The sequence below is a fragment of the Melanotaenia boesemani genome, chromosome 6, assembly GCF_017639745.1.
Source record: "Melanotaenia boesemani isolate fMelBoe1 chromosome 6, fMelBoe1.pri, whole genome shotgun sequence".
Taxonomy (NCBI): domain Eukaryota; kingdom Metazoa; phylum Chordata; class Actinopteri; order Atheriniformes; family Melanotaeniidae; genus Melanotaenia; species Melanotaenia boesemani.
In genome coordinates, this window is record NC_055687.1 from 7,171,527 (window position 1) to 7,194,905 (window position 23,379).

Here is a 23,379-nt window from a genome sequence, read left to right on the forward strand (position 1 = left end):
GACTAAGTAATAAGGTCTTCTTAATTTAAGCTTGTAGATAGTTTATTGTTTAAATTCAAGAAATGAAGATTAGCTCAGATAAGTGATATTTGTGTCTAGGAAAACATTAACCCTGTGAAGCAAATATCTGATGTAACTATAAATGGACAATCTGATTGTGGCAGTCTTTTATTTTAAATACCATTTAAGGACTTGAGCGTGAAAGGAAAACACTGGGCCACCTGACTGAAAAGAGACTGTTGCATAAGAAGTTTCTCCTACGGACATTTTGAACATTAAGACAGAGGTGGGTGTGTGCAGTATTGTTTTCAGTTTTCTTAAAGGAGGGAAATCCTGAGGAGAAGATCTGTGATAGAAGCATGGTAATATAGCAGGAACCAGACATGCTGTCTGCAAGTAGTGATCATAACTTAATACTGCCAGGAAGACAAAATGTCCACATTCTTTTCTAGTTAATAAGGATTATCGGCAGTCATGCATTTACATTTAAGCTCCTCTTTTATGTCATGAACCCTGGGCAGCAAACGGCGTAAAAGAATGTGAATATTATGTTTACATTTAACCAGAGGTGTTCCATCTTTGGCTCGTAGAGACGCACGATTTCTCCGGTCATATTTAACTGTCAAGCTGTGTTTCACAACTCCAACAGAATGTCCAATGGGACACATGGCTATGAATTAATTTGTTAACAGCATTATATAACTGCTTTGAGCTTTGTTTATTTTCCAACGTGCTGACTGTTTGCCTGAATCTTTATTACGTTTATTATTTCTCATGCTCAGAGTCTGTGTTTTGGCATATTGGGTTTGGCTTTGTTTAAGTCTGTTTGGCTTCCACTCTCCTTAGCCAATATCCATTAAATTGTCTTGTTACTTTACAAACAAGTATACACAAGACGTAACACATAGCAGATCCGTGTCCACTTTTAACAGGAACTGCTGAGAAGGGCTGATGTGCTGTGACCATGTGGAAAAAGGGTCAGCGGAGTATTTACCTTTTTAGATATTGCCAACAGAAAAAGTTTGTGTGTGAGAGGGATGAGAAATATTACTTTTACGCAATTATCTTTTAGTTGTAGTACAGTCATAAAGGAAAAAAACAGATTTTTGTTTAATTCTAAGGTCTGATGTATCAGTCTTGAATAAAAATGAAGACACTAAGTGCTCCTTACCAGGTCTTAAAATAAAGAGAAGTGCAACTTCAAATAAATAAACCATAAGATAGTACATCGTCATTTATTTCTCAAAATCTAAGCGTGTAGAAAAAGTGTCTAAAAAAATAAGTAGACCTCATGATTCAACAGTTTGTAGAAGCACCTTTAGAAGCAATGTAATATTTCTCTATATGACATAATTAATCTCTCACATCATCATGGAGCCATTTTTGGTCCACTCTTTTTTATAACATTGCTTTAGATCAATAGGGATTTCAGATATTTGTTTATTAACAGCTCTTTTAAAGTCCTGCCACATTTGTGTGGTTGAGGTCAGATTTTGACTGGACCATTTGCAACACCTCAGTTTCTTTTTCACCCTTCTGTTGTAGAGTTGCAGCTGTATTGATGTAATGTTGGTCATAAAATGGTGGAAGATTCTCCTCTGGTTTAATTTTTTTTAATCCTTTAAGGAAATAATGACAGTGTAATAGTGTAATATGTCATGTTGTATATTTTTAAACCTGATTTTAAGTTCTGGTGAGGATGAGACGAGTTTCTTTTTCCTTGTACTCTGGTATGTAGAATATTAAAAGAGCTGGTTGTTTCTTTTTCACAAGAATACTTATGAAGAATGAACAGTTGAATGTGATTACATATGAAGCTGTAATATACTTTTTACATTATTATATCCTTAAAAAAACAAAAAAAAACAAGATCAAGGGTTTCTACTGAAGGTGCAGCATGAGGTGTCTGGGTTTAAAATGCAGTACAGAAGTTAAGAGTTATAATTTCACAGAATCTCGCAAATGAAGAATTTTATAATACGGGAGATTTCTGTGACATTTCTGTTATTTGGTACAGTATTTAGTCGAAGGAGATATTAACAAGAATATGTCAGATTTCTGGTGTTCTGAATGAATAGAAATATAAACAGATAAAATAAAAATAACTTAGCCAATCTGAGTAACTTATAAAATAACTCAAAAGTTATCATGAATTAGTATTACAAAGTGTGTAATGGAGAAGAAGTCATCATAAAATTAATTACAAGACACATCTGTACTTGAGATTAAACTGATTAAGTTTGTGTACATAAAGAAATATTGTGACCTAATTGTCATACCAAATAAATGAGATATTTAATAAGATTGTAGAAGACCTTGAGAACAGGACAGAGGAGATGTGTTAACAGTTGATAAAGAAGAGCTGGAGATATTTTATTATAACATGTAAACTCACCATCACCACAGACTGGTGCGTTCAAGTGCTGTTTTTTTCAGATGCAAAGAGACGCAGCACGGGGTCTCTTGGCACTGCTTCTCTTTGGTGTATAAGTGGTCTACGAAAAGAGAGCTAGAGTAGTAAATTCTATCAAAGTTCTAAGAAAGCCTCAAGTTGAAGAAAGCAACAGAATGTGAACTAAAGTAAGAACATCTAAGTGAGAACACATAACGACGCACGTAATGATAAAAAAAAAAAAAAACCCTCCCTTATGAGAAGCAAGTAAGGGAGGCGTTACCCTCCATTTTAAAAAATTTATTTATGTTGGTTGTTCTTATCCTAGCAACATCTTAGATGATAGATTCCTTTTGTGTAAATTGCTGCCATTAAGCTGTCACATGATGAACAGTAAGGGGTTGGCAAGTTTTAACCATGTGAAATGGTGTTGGTATGCTGAAAGGAAAGGAGAGGGTTCACAGAAAATGTCAGAAAGTGGCTGCTGTTGATGACTGGATTTGTGTGGGCGATACTCTCCTAAGGGAGATTCCCTGTTTTATCTCCATAATATTCACTGACAGCTACCTTAAGTCACCCAGCAGAGTTACTGCTGTTATTCTGCTCAGAAAATGCTCAGCAGAAACTTTAAAGGGACCAGGGAGGACGAAATAACGTACATCAGAGCTTGCTGCATGATTTGTTTCATTTTTCTGAAAAAGATCTGCGTTGATTTGGTTATCTCATTAAAACAACATTAACAGTAAATTATGTATTTATTCCTCAATCCTACTGCAAGGGTCATTTAGGAAGAATACTATATTTAACTTTCAGTCCTTTTTAACTAAGAAATTGGAGGGAAAAAAATCAAATAAAATGCTGCCATGGAATCACAGGTTAGTTGGAGTGTCCTTAATCTGATTTAAGATGGGCTAAAAACAAACAAATACACATAGACCAGTATTTTTCTCATGTAAAAGCAGGCCTGTGTGTCCTTTATACACCAAATTTACAAGTTTGCCAGCCCACTTAAATTATCCTATTTCTTAACCAAAGTATTAAATATTCATGCTCTTCAAAATTCATTTTTTGATGGTCATATAATTTAATGGTTGTTTTTTTTTATGTGTAAAAGGTTTAAAAGAAAAATAATTGTAGATTGAAGATATGACCGTGTGGAGATTCTCTGTTTTTCTTGTTAAAACATGAAAGAGTAAAGTTATTTTAGGTGGGGAATCATATGAATGTATTATTTGCCATGAATGCATTTTATTAATGCACAGCAATTTTCTGTCTTTGCAGGATGGAAAACAACGTAAAGAAAGAAAGAAGACGGTCTCATTCAGCAGCATGCCTACTGAGAAGAAGATCAGCGGTGCCAGTGATTGCATCAATTCAATGGTGGATGGCTCAGAATTAAAGAAAGTGCGATCCAATTCACGCATTTACCACCGCTACTTTCTCCTTGATGCGGACATGCAGTCTTTGAGATGGGAGCCGACAAAAAAGGAATCTGAAAAGGCAAAAATCGATGTCAAGTCCATCAAAGAGGTTCGGTCAGGCAAAAATACGGACACTTTTAGAACTAATGGCACCTATGATCAGATATCTGAGGACTGTGCTTTCTCAGTCATCTTTGGGGAGAATTATGAGTCTCTGGACTTGGTGGCAAACACAGCCGATGTAGCAAACATATGGGTGACAGGGCTGAGGTACTTGATCTCCTATGGTAAACATACCTTAAATATGATTGAGAGCAGTCAGAATAGCATGCGCTCATCTTGGCTAAGTGAACTGTTTGATGAGGAAGACGTTAACAACAGTAAACAAATAACGATATGTGCTGCTGTGCAGCTAATCAAAAAGCTAAACCCAGGACTTAAAAATGTGAAAATAGAATTAAAGTTCAAGGAGCTTCACAAAGCCAAGGACAATCCTGGTTCTGATGTAACAAAAGAGGAGTTCATCGAAGTGTTTCATGATCTTTGCACCAGACCAGAAATTTATTTTCTCTTTGTTCAGTTCTCCAGCAATAAGGAATTTCTTGATACTAAGGACTTAATGATATTCCTGGAGGCAGAACAAGGAATGGCTCAAGTCAATGAAGACACCAGCTTAGAGGTCATTCAGAAATATGAGCCATCCAAAGAGGGTCAGCTCAAGGGTTGGCTTTCTCTTGATGGGTTCTCCAATTATCTTATGTCTGCAGAGTGCCACATATTTGACCCTGAGCACAAATCAGTTTGCCAAGACATGAACCAGCCTTTATCTCACTACTACATCAATGCATCCCACAACACATACCTGATAGAAGACCAGTTCAGAGGTCCTTCTGATGTGACGGGGTATATCCGTGCCCTCAAGATGGGCTGCCGCTGTGTCGAGCTAGATGTGTGGGATGGACCTGATAACGAACCTGTTATTTACACTGGTCACACAATGACCTCACAGATTGTCTTTCGAAGCGTCATTGACGTCATCAACAAGTATGCCTTTGTTGCCTCTGAGTTTCCACTGATGCTGTGTTTAGAAAACCATTGCTCCTTACAGCAGCAGAGAGTAATGTTTCAGCATCTGAAGAAGATCCTTGGAGACAAGATCCACTTAGATCTCCCAAAACCCGAGGACTGTTACCTTCCTTCTCCCTCTGAGCTCAAGGGAAAGATCCTGTTGAAGGGTAAGAAACTGGGCACAAACTGCACCGCTTCCGAAGGCGAGGTGACAGATGAAGATGAGGGGGCAGAGATGTCGCAAAGGATGAGCATTGAGTCTGCAGAGCAACAGACTATTGCGCCCAAAAAATTCCAGCTGTCTAAAGACCTCTCTGATCTGGTGACATTGTGCAAGTCTGTTGAGTTCAAAGACTTTCCAACATCCTTCCAGAACCAGAAACACTGGGAGCTCTGCTCTTTTAACGAAGTCTTTGCCAGTCGCTGTGCCTGTGACTTCCCAGGTGACTTTGTAAACTACAACAAGAAATTCCTGGCACGGGTTTACCCAAGCCCTATGCGGATTGACTCCAGCAATATGAATCCCCAAGATTTCTGGAAGTGTGGCTGCCAGATTGTAGCAATGAACTACCAGACTCCTGGTCTGATGATGGATCTAAACATCGGCTGGTTCCGTCAGAACGGGAACTGCGGCTACGTGCTCCGTCCAGCCATCATGAGGGAGCAGGTCTCGTATTTCAGTGCCAACACAAAAGACTCAGTGCCTGGTGTTTCTCCACAACTCTTGCACATCAAGATAATCAGTGGACAAAACTTTCCTAAGCCAAAAGGCTCAGGTGCCAAAGGAGATGTGGTAGATCCCTACGTTTACGTGGAAATACACGGCATTCCTGCCGACTGCGCTGAACAAAGGACTAAAACAGTGAACCAGAACGGGGACGACCCTCTGTTTGACGAGAGCTTTGAGTTCCAGATAAACCTTCCTGAGCTTGCAATGGTTCGCTTTGTGGTACTTGATGATGACTTCATTGGGGATGAGTTTATTGGCCAGTATACAATCCCCTTTGAGTGTCTGCAACCAGGTTTCCGGCATGTACCTCTTCAGTCTCTGACAGGGGAAGTTCTGCCACATTCCTTCTTGTTCGTCCATGTTGCCATAACCAATCGAAGAGGAGGTGGCAAACCACATAAAAGGGGACTGTCTGTCCGAAAGGGTAAAAGGAGTAGAGAGTATGCCAGCATGAGAGTGCTGCTGATCAAGGCTGTGGATGATGTCTTTAAGACAGCCCTTCTACCACTGAGGGAAGCAACAGACCTCAGAGAAAACATGCAGGTAAGATTTCCCACTATTGAATGACAATTTGACTTATATAGTCCTTGTTCTCTGATGTGCGTGAACCATAAGGTTGTCATGGATATAGATGTGTAACATGCTAATGGAAACCTTGAACTCTTGACCCTTTTTGTGAAGGGAGCTAGTGGTTCTGCCAAACTATGTGGGATAATTTGTTGACATAATTAAGACTTGCTTGTCTGCTTAGATATTGGAATTGCTACACATGCTTAGTGATATTTAACTTTATTCAGAATCAAAATATAATGCAGACGTCCCTTTTATTTAAAAAAAACAGTGTTTCATCTCATGCTCTTTAGGGCTCCAGACTAACGTTTAACTACGGAAAAAAAAATGTAGTCCAAAAAATACGGAACACACCTAGAGAACAATGTTTGGTTTTTAAATGCACAAAAACAAAACCCTTGAATAGACTGAAACATAAGCAGTATTTTCATGTTACTTGCTCCATAGTTGCCACAATTTTAGTGACAGTAGTCACCTCCAGGACTGTTTTACCTTTTGCTACGCATAAAGACATAGAGCAACAGATTAGAGGAGCAAACACAGCCATGAATAACACAAATATATAGTTTGGTTCAAGATGTTTTTTTTTGTTTTTTTTTTGACATGGCAGGCATTTCAATGCCCTTGAATACCAATTAAGAAAATATTTCTGTTTTGATGAGAATATTCCATCCCAAGATGACAATCCCTCAGTTCAGGCAGGGACATATGGACAAAAGAAAAAACAATAACAAAACTTTCATCTCAGTATTTTTCTTTTTAAGATAAAATGGTAAAACACAATTATCTAAGCTATTATTGAGGTGCTTGGTTGGGATACTTTATTCTTTCTGTGGCAATAAAATGTAATAAGTGTAAACTCAACAGTTTAAATGAGAAATGTTAGATGTACTTAATTAAGCAAGAGAAAAGTTGAAAGAAGTTGATTTACTGTTTTAAACCAGTTGTAGCTGTTTAGGTATAGATTTCAAGATGTAATATTCAAATCAGTTAAACCCTCTATACCCTAAGTTAAGTTCAGATTGTAACCAGATTAGTTTCAAAGCGTCTGAAAACCCTTCATCCATGGACACCACCAGCATTGACCGAATTTGACCCTTAATCTGAAGAACACTGTGATGAAATGACTATTTGAATAAACTGGTGTGTAAACGGGGTTACAGTACAAGCAATGCCTCAGTAAGATGTTCTGATAATCTGATTCTGCAACCACAATGAAACAGCATTTTCATTTTCACATTTGTCTTGTATCTGTAATTGGGGGAGAATGCATAAAAACTGTATGAGAAATGTTGGAGGTCATAACACTGTGGTTGGTCCCACAGCGTGTTTTTTCAGGCATTGTATTAGGCTTTTTTTTGGTAGTCCTGTTTATTTTGCAGTCATTGTGAGACAACAAGCCATCGGCCTTGAGAATATAACACATCTTGGCTGTCCTGTCACAGTTTGTCCCTCCGGTTGTTTGTGTAGAGTTTAAATTTGGCCTTTCGCAGGAAGTTTAGAATATGTGTGCATATTTAATTTCCATGTGATTCTGTTGTTGGTTTAAAAGGATTGAGTGCTTATGAGTGAATAACAAGTGCCAATGTGAAAGTTCTCATAAGTGACTGTAAAGCTTGAAGCCACTTCCTTTGTGGCAGTTAATCTCTGAGGGTGTGGTTATATTTTTAACACAGCTCAGTTATAGATTTTATTCTTCAAATATAGACCAGTTCAACTTCACATGAGCATTTATAATTTTTCTCTCCTCTGCAGAATGCCATAGTATCCTTTAAGGAGCTGTGCGGCCTTTCAGCTGTGGCTAATCTGAAGCAGTGCATCTTGGCTCTTTCCCCTCGGCTGACAGGACCTGACAATAGCCCCCTTCTGGTCTTCAACCTTGCTGAGCAGTACCCCAACTTAGAACCCCAGGGGCTGCTACCAGAGGTCCTTAAGAAAGTTGTCACCACCTACGACATGGTGAGTAGTCCACAGCCTCAAACAAAGTAAAGTATACTGAAAAACAAAGCAGCACATATGATTGAACCTCTTCACGGTTGCAAGTGGAGAGAAAAAAAATCTCATTAATGCTGTAGTTCATTCATGTATGAATTTCCCAATCAATAGATTAGATTCACGCCAGCAAACTGGCTTTGACTCCAATCAGATCAATGCTTTGACTTTACTAAATACAACGGGGGCATGCATAGATGGTTAGGTAACAAGGCTGGAACTCTGTTAAGTAATGGAATCGATGTTCATGGTTTATACAACATCCTCCTGAAGCTATTCTAAAGCAATACCATTACCCTTCACACATCATCTTCTGCTGGATCACTCCGAACACGTCTGCTTACCGATATTATTTCAGGCAGGAAGTAAGGAGACATGAAAAAGTTTTGTATCCAGAAATCAACTTTTACTTAACTTTTTTCTATCCCATTGTCTAAGGTGACCATTAGGTGCAAAACGCTCCTACAAAACTAAAAATACTAAATCAAACACTGAGCATTTTGTCTTTTGTTCGATGGTATTGAAGATTGTTCTGTTTTTGTGTTTAAGACTGCGTTATTTCTATTTTTTTCCCCCATTTTTGTTTTTTGTTGTGACTGGAGTAGGTTTGTATTCATTCTAAGAAATGAATGCTAAATGCACAAAAGATACACAGTACAGTACAGTACAGATGTACAGTAGAATTTTTTATTCCCAAATTACCAATGGCAATCTGTGGAAGTCAGGCCAGACAATAACTAGTTGGTTATATAATGCTCTTTAGCTATGGGGGGTGTTCTGTGTTTCAACAGACATTCTGTTACCCATTCCCACCTAATCTATAGCAGTTTAAAATATTTTATCAATACAATTCCAAAGTGTCTAAAGTTATTCTCTAAAACTAACAATTAATGTGTAACTACTTAAATATAGAAGGCATTGAAAGGGAGGAATTGAAGCCTTACTGTTCTCCAATTAAGTTACTACAGTTTCTTTAGTTATCAGGTTAGCTAAACAATATTGTGGTCTGCTGGTAAATTGATTGACATAATTGGCAGAGTTGCATGTTTCTGAGCTGTCTACACATGAGCGAGCTTGTAGTTACCTTTGTATTTGTACTTCCTCTAGGACTTCTTATAGTGCGTTGAAGTGCTGTTGCTTTCTTACTATAGTGACTAGGGATGTGCATGACTAATTAACAGGTCGTCTAGCTGCAACAGTGAAAAAGTCAACTGCTGCTTTTAACAATTGACTGGTTTTTGTTAGGAGGGGATTTATGTTTAATTGCACAGACATAGAACAGTTTAGAGCCCTGTGTTAAAAGAACACCAGCGCCCCTTTAAGAGTGAGCTGGGGGGGAGGGAGGGGGAGATACAGACGCACAGTACATCAGCTGGTCTGACACACAGCGCATGCAGGATCTGAAATTAACACTCGCCAGGCACCAAATGCAAGTAAATTTTCTGTTTGGCAAGTAAATCTCAGAGGGCCCTCAAATGTATGTACACAAACATACACTGATGCAAACACGCGCACATGTCACGCAAGAATGCCACGCACTACATCCGTTCTGCTTATCTGAGTGCTTATCTGGCTATCAGGGGCTTGTCCTGCAGGTAGTCTTTCTAGATTGCTATGCTAGGTAGCACTCAGTAAACAATATTGTATAATGTCCAATAAATAACAACAGTTACAATCGTTAATGTACCATAATTAATAGACAGCTATTGTCTATTAATGTGTTTGTTCTTTATATATTTTAGCTCCAATCTCCTCATGCCCAAAATATCCTAGGTGTCCAGCAGGCCAATGCAAGGAAAGGGACTGTTAGGGAAGGTGTTATTTTCCGCTTTTGTGGCTTTCTGCATAACACACTCACACATTTGAGCAACCTGTCCACCCGTCTACAGGTCTGTCATCACTAGAGCAAAGGCCCATTGTGCCTTGTGCTCAACACAGGCAGTACTTGAAAAGTAAAAAACCGAGTATCTTTATTTTAAAAAAGTACTTTTAGTGTAGGGATTCTGCATGCCATCAAGCTAGTCTGCTTCACCTCTAGTATCCATGTTGAAAGGAACCCTGACCAGTGGACTGTCCTCAAGGCGCTGATGTACCAAGAACCCAAGTCCATGGTGAAATGTCCGGGATCAGTGTTAACAGGAGCTAGCAACATTCCTGCCCTGATATGCCGGCATTATTTGACTTGGTCCTGTCCCTCCTTCCCTCCACTGCTGAATGTGAAAGCGGTTTCAACACAATGAAACAAGTCAAAACCGACTGGCGGTCCAGTCTAAGCCCTGAGACACTGCCAGATCTTATGGTGGTCCAGCTGTGTTCTCCAGAAATCAGAGAGCATGATCCCACTAAGTCTGTAATGTTGTGACACAAGGACTGTGTTAGGAGCAGGAGGCCAGATTTCATGGACGGTGTGAAAGCGCCAAGAGTAGAGAGGGAGGAGTCTGATTAGGAGGTTTCAATTAATGAATTTAGACATTACCAGTTCATCAAATAAATTTTTTCTTGCTGCTGACGTTTAATGTTGCTGTGACTTTCTCTTAGTTTGCATCCAACATATTACTGTATTATAGAAATAACGTACCTAAAAGTATATTTGTGTAAAGTAATTTAATACTTGGGCTGGTAAAAAATATGCTTGGCCGGTGGATTTTTTTTATCTACCAGCCAACTTGGCCAGTGAGTCAAAAAGTTTATTTTGAACACTGAGCACAGGTCTGAGTAAGGTCGGCACTGTGAGAATACCCAGTTTTTGCTACAAATTCCAGCAACAAATGCCAGAGCTCCTCTGGTTACTGCAGAGTCCCATGTCTGTTTTACCTTTGCTAGGTAAAGTGAAGGGAGCTAACCCTGAAACTAGCTGCTGCTTCAGCTCAGGAGGAATCACCTTAGCTCTGCCTCCCAACCTCTGTTTGGAGGTGGAAGCAGGAAGGGTTAACACTGAACAGTCACAGAAATGTTGCACTTCAGGAGCAAAAAGACCAGATGGCAAGACAACAAAGTTTTTGTGTTGCTGACTGCTTCTGTGAGCGTGATGTTTCGGTTAGCTGGCATTGAAGCCTCCCCTGTAAGAAAGAATCCAGCCATTTGATGCAGCCAGTCTAGGTTTGAATTCTGAAACCTCGCTGACCCACTTTCTTCACTACCTTCTACTTCACAACACTAAAGCTCACGGTGTTAAACATATGTAAAAATTCTGGTGTGTTGAGCATGCACATTATACACATAGCATTTTACAATTTCTCTATGAAGATAAACATGTGACCTCATGACAATATTATAACTAATCAGTTTTAATTGGCCTGATTGGTTGACTTCATGGATTACTTGCGGGTGTGACTTTCACATGTGGCCCAAAAGAAAATGGCTTTAATTTATGTTCAGACCTTCCATGTTTTGACCACTCTTGACTCACGAGACACTACTCAGACCCACATCCAGGCTGGCACCTGACATCTTGACCACATCTGGCCATTACCAGTTACCACTTACCAGTGCCATAACTGAGCAATAAGTGGCAAAAGTAGCTCAGAGAAGGACCACACATGTCTGCTGTATGTGTACTAGTGATATTAAGTATTTAGGGTTAAACCTGCAGCATGCTAATAATAGGCTCAAGCTTTAGCCGGTGCAAATTATTTAAAGATAAGTAAATTGGCCAAAATGATGGCAGGCGGATTAATGGGTCAACTTGTAACATGTAGTTGATTGTTTGGTGTAAATGTGACTGAATGTTTGATTTCTTTTTATTTAAGGGCTTTATATACAATCTACATACAGCAGCTGCTGCTTTTATTGCCTCCATGTTTAATGTTTGCATCTTGCAAAACCAGAAGCACTTTATGATCCGAGTTTTCTGACGTGCCCCCACCAGTAGAATCCTCTGGTAACAGATGTCACACAGGGATGAGTATGTGGATAGTTGGGTCCATGACAGAGCTGTGTGAGTGCCGATAAAAAGGAAGTATGCTTCAGACCTAAGATGTTTTCTGGCAAGTATCAGTGTTTGACCTCACTGCATTACATCACCAAAAAGAGAGAGCGAGAACATTGTGCGATGAACACGTTTTAGCAAGTGCACAAATACAGCTCTGCCAGAAATTTCATGTCATTTAAGTTTTTTGGTATAAACGGAGCATGGGGAAAGTGTGTGAAAGTGGGAATTTGAACATTTTTATGGACCAACTATACTTAACTGTGCTATTTTTGTCACTTTAAATCCTTTGGGACTCTAAAGATGAACATCTTAAAAAGGGCATGATGTTGAAAAGACTCAGATGCAAACGGATTAAGGTGACCTCTCTGCTCTTTTCATTCTTGAGTGGAGGACTAGGTAATTGGCTGTGATGGAAGGAGCGCCAGGAAAATCGAGTTGGAGAGGAAAAAACGAGAAAACTCTGGGTGTTTAGGGACCAAAATCAAATAAATTAAGAGCAAGGGCTTAAGTGGTGTGAAGCAGCAGGCCAGGATCTGTAGTAGCAGAGAGCAGGAAGGTGCAAGGCTGGCCATCTCTGACACAGCAAACAATCGAAGGTAAACTTAAAGAAATATAAATAATGTATGCAAGAGTACAACTGGCATTTTAGGCCTTGTGTTGGAATCCACCACAGGGAGCAGGCTTTCATTCTCAATTGACAAAAATAGAATCTGGGTCTCAGTCCCTGCCCATTTGTGTGCTGACAAGAAAAGGAAAAAAAATGGTGAAGAGACTCTATGGGATGCCAGCTCGTAGTCTTAGATAATGTGGTCTGATCTCTGTATCACTACAGGCTAACTACAGGCACAGTTTGTAACAAGGAAACTTCAACCTAAAGCCCTGTTTCTACTAACCGGGGCAGGGCGGTTGGATATGGTTTGTAAGCTGTAATCTCGCTGCATTTCCACAGCCGTCCGTATTATTTGAAAGGTGGAGTATAAGCCAGATAGCTATAGATGCCTCAGCTACGTAATAGCATGATGCCATCGCAACATCTTCCTTCAAGTATAACCAAAACACGACTCAGAAACAAAGAAGGAAAATAGTGACTATCCAACAGTTTGTGTTCTTTCTTCTTGGCGGTGCTTCGTGACGCCCTTTTAGATAGAGATTTATTCAACAAAAAGAAAATCTGTTGCTCTAAAGAAGGAACCGTTCCTGCTTTGTTGTTATGCCAGGTTGCACGTGAAGTGACTTTTTTCCTCAACCAATCAACGGATTGCAGTGTGTCAAACTCCAGCCTTTTGGGTCAGGTTGTTTAGATTGATACCCCAACAAAATGGTCCCAACAAAGTAAGAGGGGTTGGATATTAGGGAACCCTTCCAAGTTTTTGTGTGTGAAAACTTTCTCTGATTTTCCCGTTTAACATCTTTTCTGACACCTACGTAATTTCCTCTGATGAAAACCTTTGTGTGTGTGTGTGTGTGTGTGTGTGTGTGTGCGTGTGCTCACTGCCATAGACACAGAGAGCATGTGCAGCTATGACATGTCGCCATGTAAGTCAGATAAATAGCATCAAATTGTTTACTTTTTAAACCTGTTCCAGAGGAAATGTGACTTTAAATGACTATGTCTGATTTATTTCAAAGTACATAAGTGTGTGGTATCACTTCCTGTTGTGTAATGTGGAGGTGTCCACGGTCTTAGCGTTAGCTTCTAATGTGAGCAGTAATATGCTGCAAAATACTTTACAGGTGAATGTAATCCACACTGGTGAGTAAAAAAACATCTGAATTTGACATTATCTCGACAAGAAAAACAGATTTTGGATGGAGGCAATACAGGAAACCATTTGTGTGTATGCTAACATCTTGCCGTTCCTCTGTAAGTCAGTAGTAGGATCACGTTATTAGAAAAGAAGACGTATAAAAAAAAAATCTATCTCAAGTTTTCTGAATCAATATTTATTTTATTTGAATCGATTCAAATTGATAAATCTTTTTTTTTTAACCCAGCCCTTAGTGGTGTTGATCTCTACACCACTGTATCTTTTGGTGATGTATGGCTTGGATACAGCTGCTTGTCCGTGGAAATCCAAATCATGAAGCTCGCTTCACACTATTCCTGAGCTGATCTGAAGGACACATGAAGCTTCGAGGTCTGTAGCAATCGACTCTGCAGAAAGTTGACGAATTTGGCTCCATAGTCATTTTACCTACCACTTTGTGACTGAGTGCTGTTGTTCCCATTGCTTCCGCTTTGTTATGATACCACTGACAGTTGACTGTGGAATATTTAGGAGTGAGTAAATTTCACGACTGGACTTGTTGCACAGGTGGCATCCTATCACAGTACCACGCTGGAATTCACAGAGCTCCTGAGAACGACCCATTCCTTTACCAATGTTTGTAGAAATGGTCTGCATCCCTCTCTGCTTGATTTTTATACACCTGTGAATAGGGCTGGGCGATATGGCCTAAAAATAAAATCAGATTTTTTATAACCAAATCCAATTTCCGATTTTAATCAATTTTTTTTTTTATTTTCTTTTACAAAACAAATAAATTTATTAAAAACATTTATTTGTTTATATAAATGAATGCCAGCAAAAATAAAGCATGTAATGTCATAGCTTTTCCACCATATAAATGACTTCATGTCTTACATAGAAATATGCATAGAGAGCAGCATTTCTCACTGCAGTTATACGCACAGTTAAATCCCAGGCATGAGTGAAGGGTGACTTCACTGAAAATCTATCAGACAAACACCGTTCTGGTGTGGAGGGAGTCTGCTGCTAACTAACTATGGGAAAACATCCCGATTTTCATAAAAATAAATCTCCAGTAATGGAAAATTCGATTTATCGACTTAATTGATTAATCGCCCATCCCTACCTGTGAACATGGAAGTGGTTGGAACACCTAATTTCAATTATTTGGATGGGTGAGCTTTGACAGTATAGTGTATATTCTCTTCTACAATTCATATGCAGACTTATATCACTTACCTAACATACATCAGTAAATAGGAGCATTTGTCTCTGTTCTCTGCAAGTAAGTATGATGATGGAAATAACTGTGCCACTTATGAGTAATTTTTTTAGTCTGCAAATAGGGCACTGTCCACCCGTTTAACTAGAACAATGCTTTTAAACACATCTGAAATGCCGTCTGCCACCAAGACAGTAATTTTTTCACCCATCAGGAAGGTAATTACGGCATCTGAGACAACTTAAAGTGCTGCAGCTGCAGAGTGACACAAACAGCCTCAACATCACCACTTTCAAAATAACATGATGATTCATTTAGTGGCTTGGTGCAGCTGTCAATTATCCATACAGTACACAGTATCAGGCCATGGGATGTTAGGACATGTTTATTCATGTTTGTTTGTGTCGTCCCAACTAATTATTTTAAAATATTCGTACTGTATTCATTCGAATGTTCATTATGTAACTGGATTGTCTAATTTTTCATATATTCTTAATAATTAATAAGAATATTCTATTTTTATTCTTATTCATAAGATATTCTTTTCAGGGGCTGAAATCTGTTTCAAATAGGGCAGCATTTTACTTCAGATCAAATGAGGCATCCTGCAAACTGCCTCAGCTGCAGTTAGCGATGGTAAAACCAAAGCCTCGTGAAACACTGGATCACTTTAAATAAGTGACGTGAAATCGACTCACTGCCTCGAAACATTTGTTGCAGTCCAAAGAGCTCCACCAGCAGGCTGTGTGTGAGGGATGAATTTGAAGGGAAGCGTTGATGGCTTCATTACTTCATGCCTCTCTTTGGACTCACTGTCTCATCTTTGTCTCAGTGTTTAATAAAGGATATGTTCTCATCTCTGTTATTTTCTTCTGCCATTAATATAAATGACGAAAGGAAGCAATTATGTTACCTTGATTTAAGCAACATTTTGATATTTGGCGTAATTTAAAAGTATACTAATCTGTAATGACAGAAGCATTTGAGACTAAATCAGTACTTTTATATGAGAAAAGTGGGAGAAAAAGGCAACTGGAATAATGATTGTGTTGCTGTATTTATGAAGTTGTATTGAAATTAAATAGAGCAGAAGGCTTTTGCAAGTAATAAAGTTTTATTATTTTTTTAAAGTATCTGATTATAAAGACTTATCAAACTCTATGATTATCTGTATATGTTTGTGTGAAATTGTGTGTGCTGAGAGCATGTGTGTGTCTGAGTGTTCATTAGGCCTATGTGTTTGTCAGTAAATGTGTTTCTGTAAATATATATTAGCTAAATTGCTCCAATTATCAGGTGATTGCCTTTCTCTCTATTGGCTGAAAAGTTCTGCAAGAGTCCCGACTAGAAGAAGTCCACTTTGGACAGAGCCAGTGTGGATTCAGAGCCAAAAGATGTTTGGTCTCAGGCAGCTCCAAGAAATGCCGGGAACAGAAACAATGGGGTCTATGTAACGTTTGTTGACCTGACCAAAGCATTTGACATGGTGAGCTGTAGCAGCTTATGACAAATCATGGAAAGACTTAATGATTAATGGGGTAAAGTGGGATTGTGACATGGCACCAGCTCTCCTCACTATTGTCTTCAGCACGATGGTCAAGCAGACCACTGAAGAACCTCGTCATGGAGTATGGTGTTTACAGCAGATATCACCTTGATGATCACCTGTTCAACCGTAGATGATTACAGGCTCACACGAAGAGTCTGGAACAACTGACTGGAGCCTCCTATTTGCTGATGATGCTGCCCACACAGAGAGAGCCTTGCAGTGCATCACATCATCTTTTGCAGATACTTCTCAGCCTTTTGGGCTAGATGTCAGCCGGAAGAAGAGATCCTCCACCTACTTGCACCTTGTGAGGCACACTACTCTCCTCACATCAACAATGAATCTGAATGAAATAGAACTGAAAGAAGCTGTACTGACCACCTTCCTGTACAGATCTGAGTCAGGGTCTTGTATGCCTCCTTGAGCGGTTTCATCAGCGCTGCCTATGCATCATCCTCAACACTGGAGTGACTTTGCCACCAATGTTGAGGTCCTCGAACAAGCAGAGGTCACAAGCATTGAAGCCGTGCTGCTTTTCTTGTATCGGGCTAATCAGCCACCAGTGATCTTGTAATAGGCGTGGCTAGCCACCTTCATAAATCCAGTAAACCAGGGGATAAGCCTGTAACTTCCAGAGCATGAAGAGTTGGCTTTACTTTGTATACTGCAGACTGTTAGACCACAGTCTCTGATAACGTTGACTTTCTGAGATAATGACCCTCGTTTATTATTTTTGATTGAACCATGGATACAACACACAGCAGGACTGAGAGTAAGCTGCCAGAGTTATGCAGTTATGTCAGGTAAATCAATCAATCTTATCTCTTTCATGCCGTCTCACCAAGTGAGACACCACAGTCAACAGAGGAGTTGCCCATTTGGTAGACCCAACTGCATAATCATCAGTCAGAAGTACTAACAAGATGCAGCTACTGCAGAATCTGGCCCTCCCTTCCTCAAGGCTTCCGCCTGCTCCGACATGGTTAATATTGAAGAGCAGGCATTTATTCACTTATTTGTTGAAGGGTATGCCAAGGAAGCCACTAAACAGGAATTATGCATATACATCTTTCTCTTTTTTTTCTTTTTCTTTTCAATAAAGTGTTGAAAGAAAAGCTGGGACTACAGCTGAGGGGTTTCAGGCAGCTCAGGACAGTACTCAGTGGGAGTAGAAAACTCCCTGGTGTGGACTTTGTACCTTTGCACACCTTTGACATGCCCCAAAACAAGCTGTAATATAACATACTAAGGTAAAATTTGTTGAAGGATTTATGTGATATAAACTGATAAAAAACAATTTAGTCACAGCCTGAGTTGCTGATAAACTGTATTTAACAAGGATTAGGATGTCCTAAATAGTTGCACTGTATGTATATGTAATATACAATATGTAAATAGATCATCATGAGAGTTGTAATGTCTGCAGGTCAGCAGAGTTTATCCACTTAATTAGGGCAGATTGTAGCACCAGAGGAGCTAAACTTAGCATCTTTCTCAGCTGTGCTGTCACAGATAACATGCTAATGATCTGCTGCAAAGTGACTGATATGTTTTCATGCAGTGACCTTGATTATCAGCTATTGCTTTTAGAGCCAAGTGAAGAGGCTGTCATCTATATTTTTCCCCTTTTAAAAAAAGGCTGCGAGACTGCTTTGTGAAGTCGAACAGAACCTCTAATAAACCACCGAATTGCCTTTGGCTGCTTCCCTCTAATTTTGGTTTCAAAAATGCACTTCAGCAACTACACCCACTGACATCCCTGCAACAACAGCTTGTTTTCTCAGCCCTCCCTGGGTAAAACACCCTTTATTATTTGGAATCTACTTCCTGCCTTACTGTGAGATGCAAGGTTTGCTGATGTTTTTTTTTTTTTAAATAAAACTGACAAATAATTTTGTCTCCTTTCAGGTGATCCAGACCAGCAAGACACTGCTGGAGAACTCTGAGGGTGTTTCTGAGAGAATTCTACAAACTCAAAAAGCAGGTAAGTGGGGATGAAAATGGATTAGATTTTATTAACACCAATCGCATTATCAATTTTGCCTAGCGAATCGGTTCTTTATCAATTCTCTTATCAATTTCTGACCCAATTTTCTATGAAGAAACAAGTATATAACAGATTTACAATGCCAAAAAGCGGTCTAAACAGTATGATGTTATTGGCCTTATTTAGTCAACAGCACGTCATTTCTCCTCTATTCTATATTGTGCACGGCCCAATGTACACACGTCGCAAAATACGCCCCCCATAACAGTTCAAAGCTTTACTCTAGAAATTTTTACGTAACAATGTGCCCGACTATAGCTAGAAGACTATTGAAATCTCCATGAAGCACAAATACACACACCTGTGGCTACAGGTGAACAAACTGCTAAATGAACAAGCAGCTAACAGCCTCCAGACAGAGATACAGCAGGAATGTTTTCACTAGTAGGAGGAAAACTCACAGTTGGTTAATGATGAACAGCATCCACAGAAAACAGGAAGTTATTCCATCCATTTAATGACTGGATTTATAAAAAAAAAAAACTATATTGCAGCTGCACATCAGGCAGACCTCCAAAAAGTACTCATGTAAAGAGCATGGAGCAGAGTAGCAATTAGGCTGTGTACTCATCCGCACATGTTGCATTAGATAAAAATTAACATAATTTAACCAGTTACTTTGCATTTACCTTTGTCATCCAACCTGTTTGCCATCCTGCAGATGAAACATTTAACAAATTTTCTGTTTTACCAGCAGATGAGCCGTCATCCACAGTGACAGCTTGGTCTTTATTATTATTTTTTTCTTTTTTTTTTTAAGAAAAAAGAAATCCCAGATTGATGACTTAATCTGTGTGTTTAATGGGAAGTACTCTTCCTCTGCCACACTTTCCCATTTGCGTTTAGCCACTCTGCAACTGCCACCTTTTATTGAAACTTTTATGATGAATTAATCGTGTTGTTAAATAACACGGGTAATTGTGAAATCAAGTCAGCGATCATACAACTGCAAACATGGTGACAGTGGAGGAGTCATGATCATGTACAATCTCAAAAAGAGATAATAAACAAGCCAGCATAGTAGTTGGCAACACTCCATTACTTTTCCTGATTGCACTTGAGTTGTACTGTTCAATATTGCCCCCACAATTATTATTATTATTCTTGTTGCACCTCTTTTTGGGGTAGAGATCTGCAAGCTCTCTAAAATTGTACAGAAATATACATGAATTGAACACAGAGGATGGACGGAAGGCTCCATCTGTATGCATATGCATGCATCATCAGTATTTGGGCATTTGCCAGTGCGTTATGTCTCTGAAACTACAGATAAGTGGAGGATGAAATTAATTTGTATCAGTGGAATTAATGTTAATGAGTGTGATGCCTTCATGGTTTCCTTTAAAAAGGAGACACTGAGATGGAGGCGTGGTAAAGTCTCAGTGCTGTATTATAACTAAAGAAGTAGACATTGTCTTTGCTCGTCCATTAAAGACATTACCAGTCAGGGCCTCAGACAGTCCCGATGCCAGGACAGACTACCAGGGCGGGCAACTGATTGCTGAGGGCGGGTCCAGTTATCAAGTAAATTTTGATTTTATAAGATGACAAATTCTAGTTTAATAATTCAGTATTTAGCCCATCTTGAAGCAGATTTGGTATAGAATACAATAAATAAAAAGTCCTCTACTATCGGGAAAAGAAAACTTTTGCTGACACTTAAAATCGGATCCAGCAGATGTCAGATGTAACAGGACAGAGTTAACAGATAATAGAACATTTAATTTATGAATAACAAAGTCAGTCTAGTCATATCAAGCAAGAATCAGACTTTAGAATTAAATGACAGTCAGAGGTCAAGATCAGTTAGTCAAAAAACCTAAACAGCAACATTATGTGACAGATTTCTGGATCCATGGATCAGATTTTACACACAACAACATAAACAGACGTTTTCATCATGCTCTAGCCACTCAACAAATCTCCACGTCCCAGCCGAAGAGAAACTGTGGTGGAACACTCAGTAAAGGCTGGTACACATAAGGATTTTTTTTTAAAAAAGAATCAGGCATTTAAGAGTTTTGATTGTACTGTGTGTGGTGTGCTCTGATAATCTCAACAAAGAACAACACACACATAACCATGCTGTCCGGCAACCAAACTTCTGCGAGCCAGAAATCTTGCATGACTAAACGTGATCTAACAAAAACAAAGAAGAAACATAGCAACAACCAGAAAAATGAAGGAGGACCACCATGGCAACAACCGTAAAACACAACATCCCGCATGGAAGCGGATATACAAGGTGAGGGAATGATGGTGGTTTTGGGACTATTGTTAACAGAAAAATCCAGAACTGAAATAAATAACAGACTGGAGACAGCGTGAACACAGACTTTATATACTTCCTTGCTTTCCAGTCAGCTCGCTCTCTGATTGGCTAAATTCCATTCCACCTCACAATCCACACAGTCACAACTCAGGAATCGTCGGCTTTCCTCACAGGCATGAAGACTTTTGGTCGTAAATATTGAACATGTTCAATATTTTGATTGTCGATCACGACTCATTTCAGAGGCAGTTATCGAGACGAATTTGCTCTTAACACACCTCAGACAAAATGATAAGTTTTTGTAGGAAAATCTTAAAAGACTAAAGATAATCGGGTGTTTACCATCCTTGTTCAGGAAGGGACAACAAAAGCAGCCCAAAACTCTTATTGCGTGTACCTAGCTTAAGTTACTAACTTGCACAAGTTTACATATTTGGTCTCAGAGAAAGGCAACTACAGCTCAACCAAACTGATCCTGGTTCATTTTGTGCAACTTCAACTCTGAAAAACATCAGGCAACATCTGCAGCAGACAGAAACGGGACATACTAAACATGTAATGCGACTTACTACACTTAGTAAGGATGAGTCTGAGTTTAATCCAGATGCAGACGATGCCTCCAGAGGAAGAGGCCTTGACACATGCACCTGTGGTTTCTATGGTTACTATCTTGCTAGGTTTTGTCACATTGCTGGAATTATTCAAACTGGTAGAAGTGGTTGATTCTTGCTGCGTTACACCCAACACACGTTCTTTTCTTCACATTATCATTGGGCCATTTTATGTCCATTGTCCAAAGGTATTACCTGTTAAATAATTCTAAATGAAAATAATAATGAAAGGTGTATAAGTTAAAATGAAAAAGCCGGATGGGAGGGCCTGACTTGTGAATGGACGGGTCTTGCCATGAGTATCTCATTTGTTAGTGGAAACTAACATAACATACGAGCTTAGTGTTGACGGGGTTAGAGCCAGTTCATTTTTGTTTTGTTTTTTTATAAAATTTAAATTGCAGTATATCAGCGAGGACTGTTGGGTTCAAGAGTACACACACACACAGAAACAGATGGAAGGGAATTTGTTAGATGGACTTTTTTTTTTTTGTCAGTGATCCTGATTTAAGAGGTCAGTCTTCATTCTGTGGCAGTTCTTATAAAAAATGTAATCTAATGGAAGTATGGTTAAATCCTCTTCATTTTGACATTAAAATGAAATATAATGAAGAACTTTCTGGCAGGGAGTTCTAAGTAGCATAAAGGTTAATTTATCACCAATAAGCTTGTTTGACGACCTTAGTGAAAGTTTAAGGGGGTAAAAACAGGCTATGATTGCTGCATATCAGCTTTATTGGTTTCCAAATGGATGAACTATGTAACTAGAGATGCACAAAATCCTGAATTGGACGTCAGATACATTCCGGCTCCAGAGTTCTAGTGAAATATTTTTATTCTTGTATTTACAACCGTGTAGTTTTACATAAAAGCCTTAAGAAACAGTAGCTCACTATCAGCTATACAGCCCCAGTCAATCTCTTTGTTTATATTTATATTGCACATGATTACATTAGAAGTAAGCAAACCATTTTATGGCACACTGGAACCCCCTTTTTTTAAGCTGCTGATCTACTCCTCGTCCTCTTTGCCACCACTTAAACAGACATTTGTGTCAGCGGCCACACTGAATGTAATTAGCTGCTCCTAAATTTGGAGCACACTTCATATTCTGATCATTACTGTGATGTGATGTTTCTCCTCTGCCTGCAGCAGGAAGGAACAGAGTGAGAAATTACCACACAAAGTTGGGACTAGTTCTAAAAAGTTGCTTTGATGTTTTCTCATGCAGTTTGGTTGGCTGTGTTTTTTCTTGTTAGAGTTCCTGAGAAAAGGGCTGAATCATACAACTACCCAGGAAAACAGATCTGATCACGTTTAATCGTGCCTATAAACATCTTAAAGGCTTTATAGCACCACTAACTGCAAAATAAGTTATCCATTTCATGGATAGTAAACTACACACCTTGGCTTGAAGTGTTTGAACTGGCTGCTGCATCCAACATTTAGCTTAACTGTTTATGTTGGAGTTAAGGAAAGGGGAAGCTTACCACAACTCACTCAGATCATGTTGGCCGTATAAAGGTTACAAGTTCTGCCTGGAAGCATTTTATGTTTTGTTCAGATTTGAGTTGCTTGTTTTTGCTGTTTTAAAGAGTTTTCGGCATTCTTGTCAGAATGACTCTTTTTGACTGACTTTTTGGTGTCTTCTTTCAAGACCTCTGTTGTTGTTGTTATTATTATTATTAGTAGTACTTTCTTATATTTTATGTACTCTGGCACACTGAGTAAAGTCGTGTGGCAGTCGTAATTTTGCATTAAAAACTGTTGGGCTCTCTACATGTTAATGGACTTTCTGTCCATCCGCTGATGGTGCTCACCTG

The 23,379-nt window shown here is 39.1% G+C and overlaps 1 protein-coding gene across 1 annotated transcript in view; it reads left to right on the forward strand.

Moving 5' to 3' along the window:
* The window catches only part of LOC121641334 (inactive phospholipase C-like protein 2), a 51,221-nt gene that overhangs the window by 18,935 nt on the left and 8,907 nt on the right, over positions 1–23,379 (forward strand). The window contains exons 3-5 of the mRNA XM_041987414.1: positions 3,674–6,154; positions 7,937–8,140; positions 18,535–18,610. Of these exons, the coding sequence (XP_041843348.1) occupies positions 3,674–6,154; positions 7,937–8,140; positions 18,535–18,610 (2,761 nt within the window). The remainder of the gene's footprint in view (positions 1–3,673; positions 6,155–7,936; positions 8,141–18,534; positions 18,611–23,379) is intronic.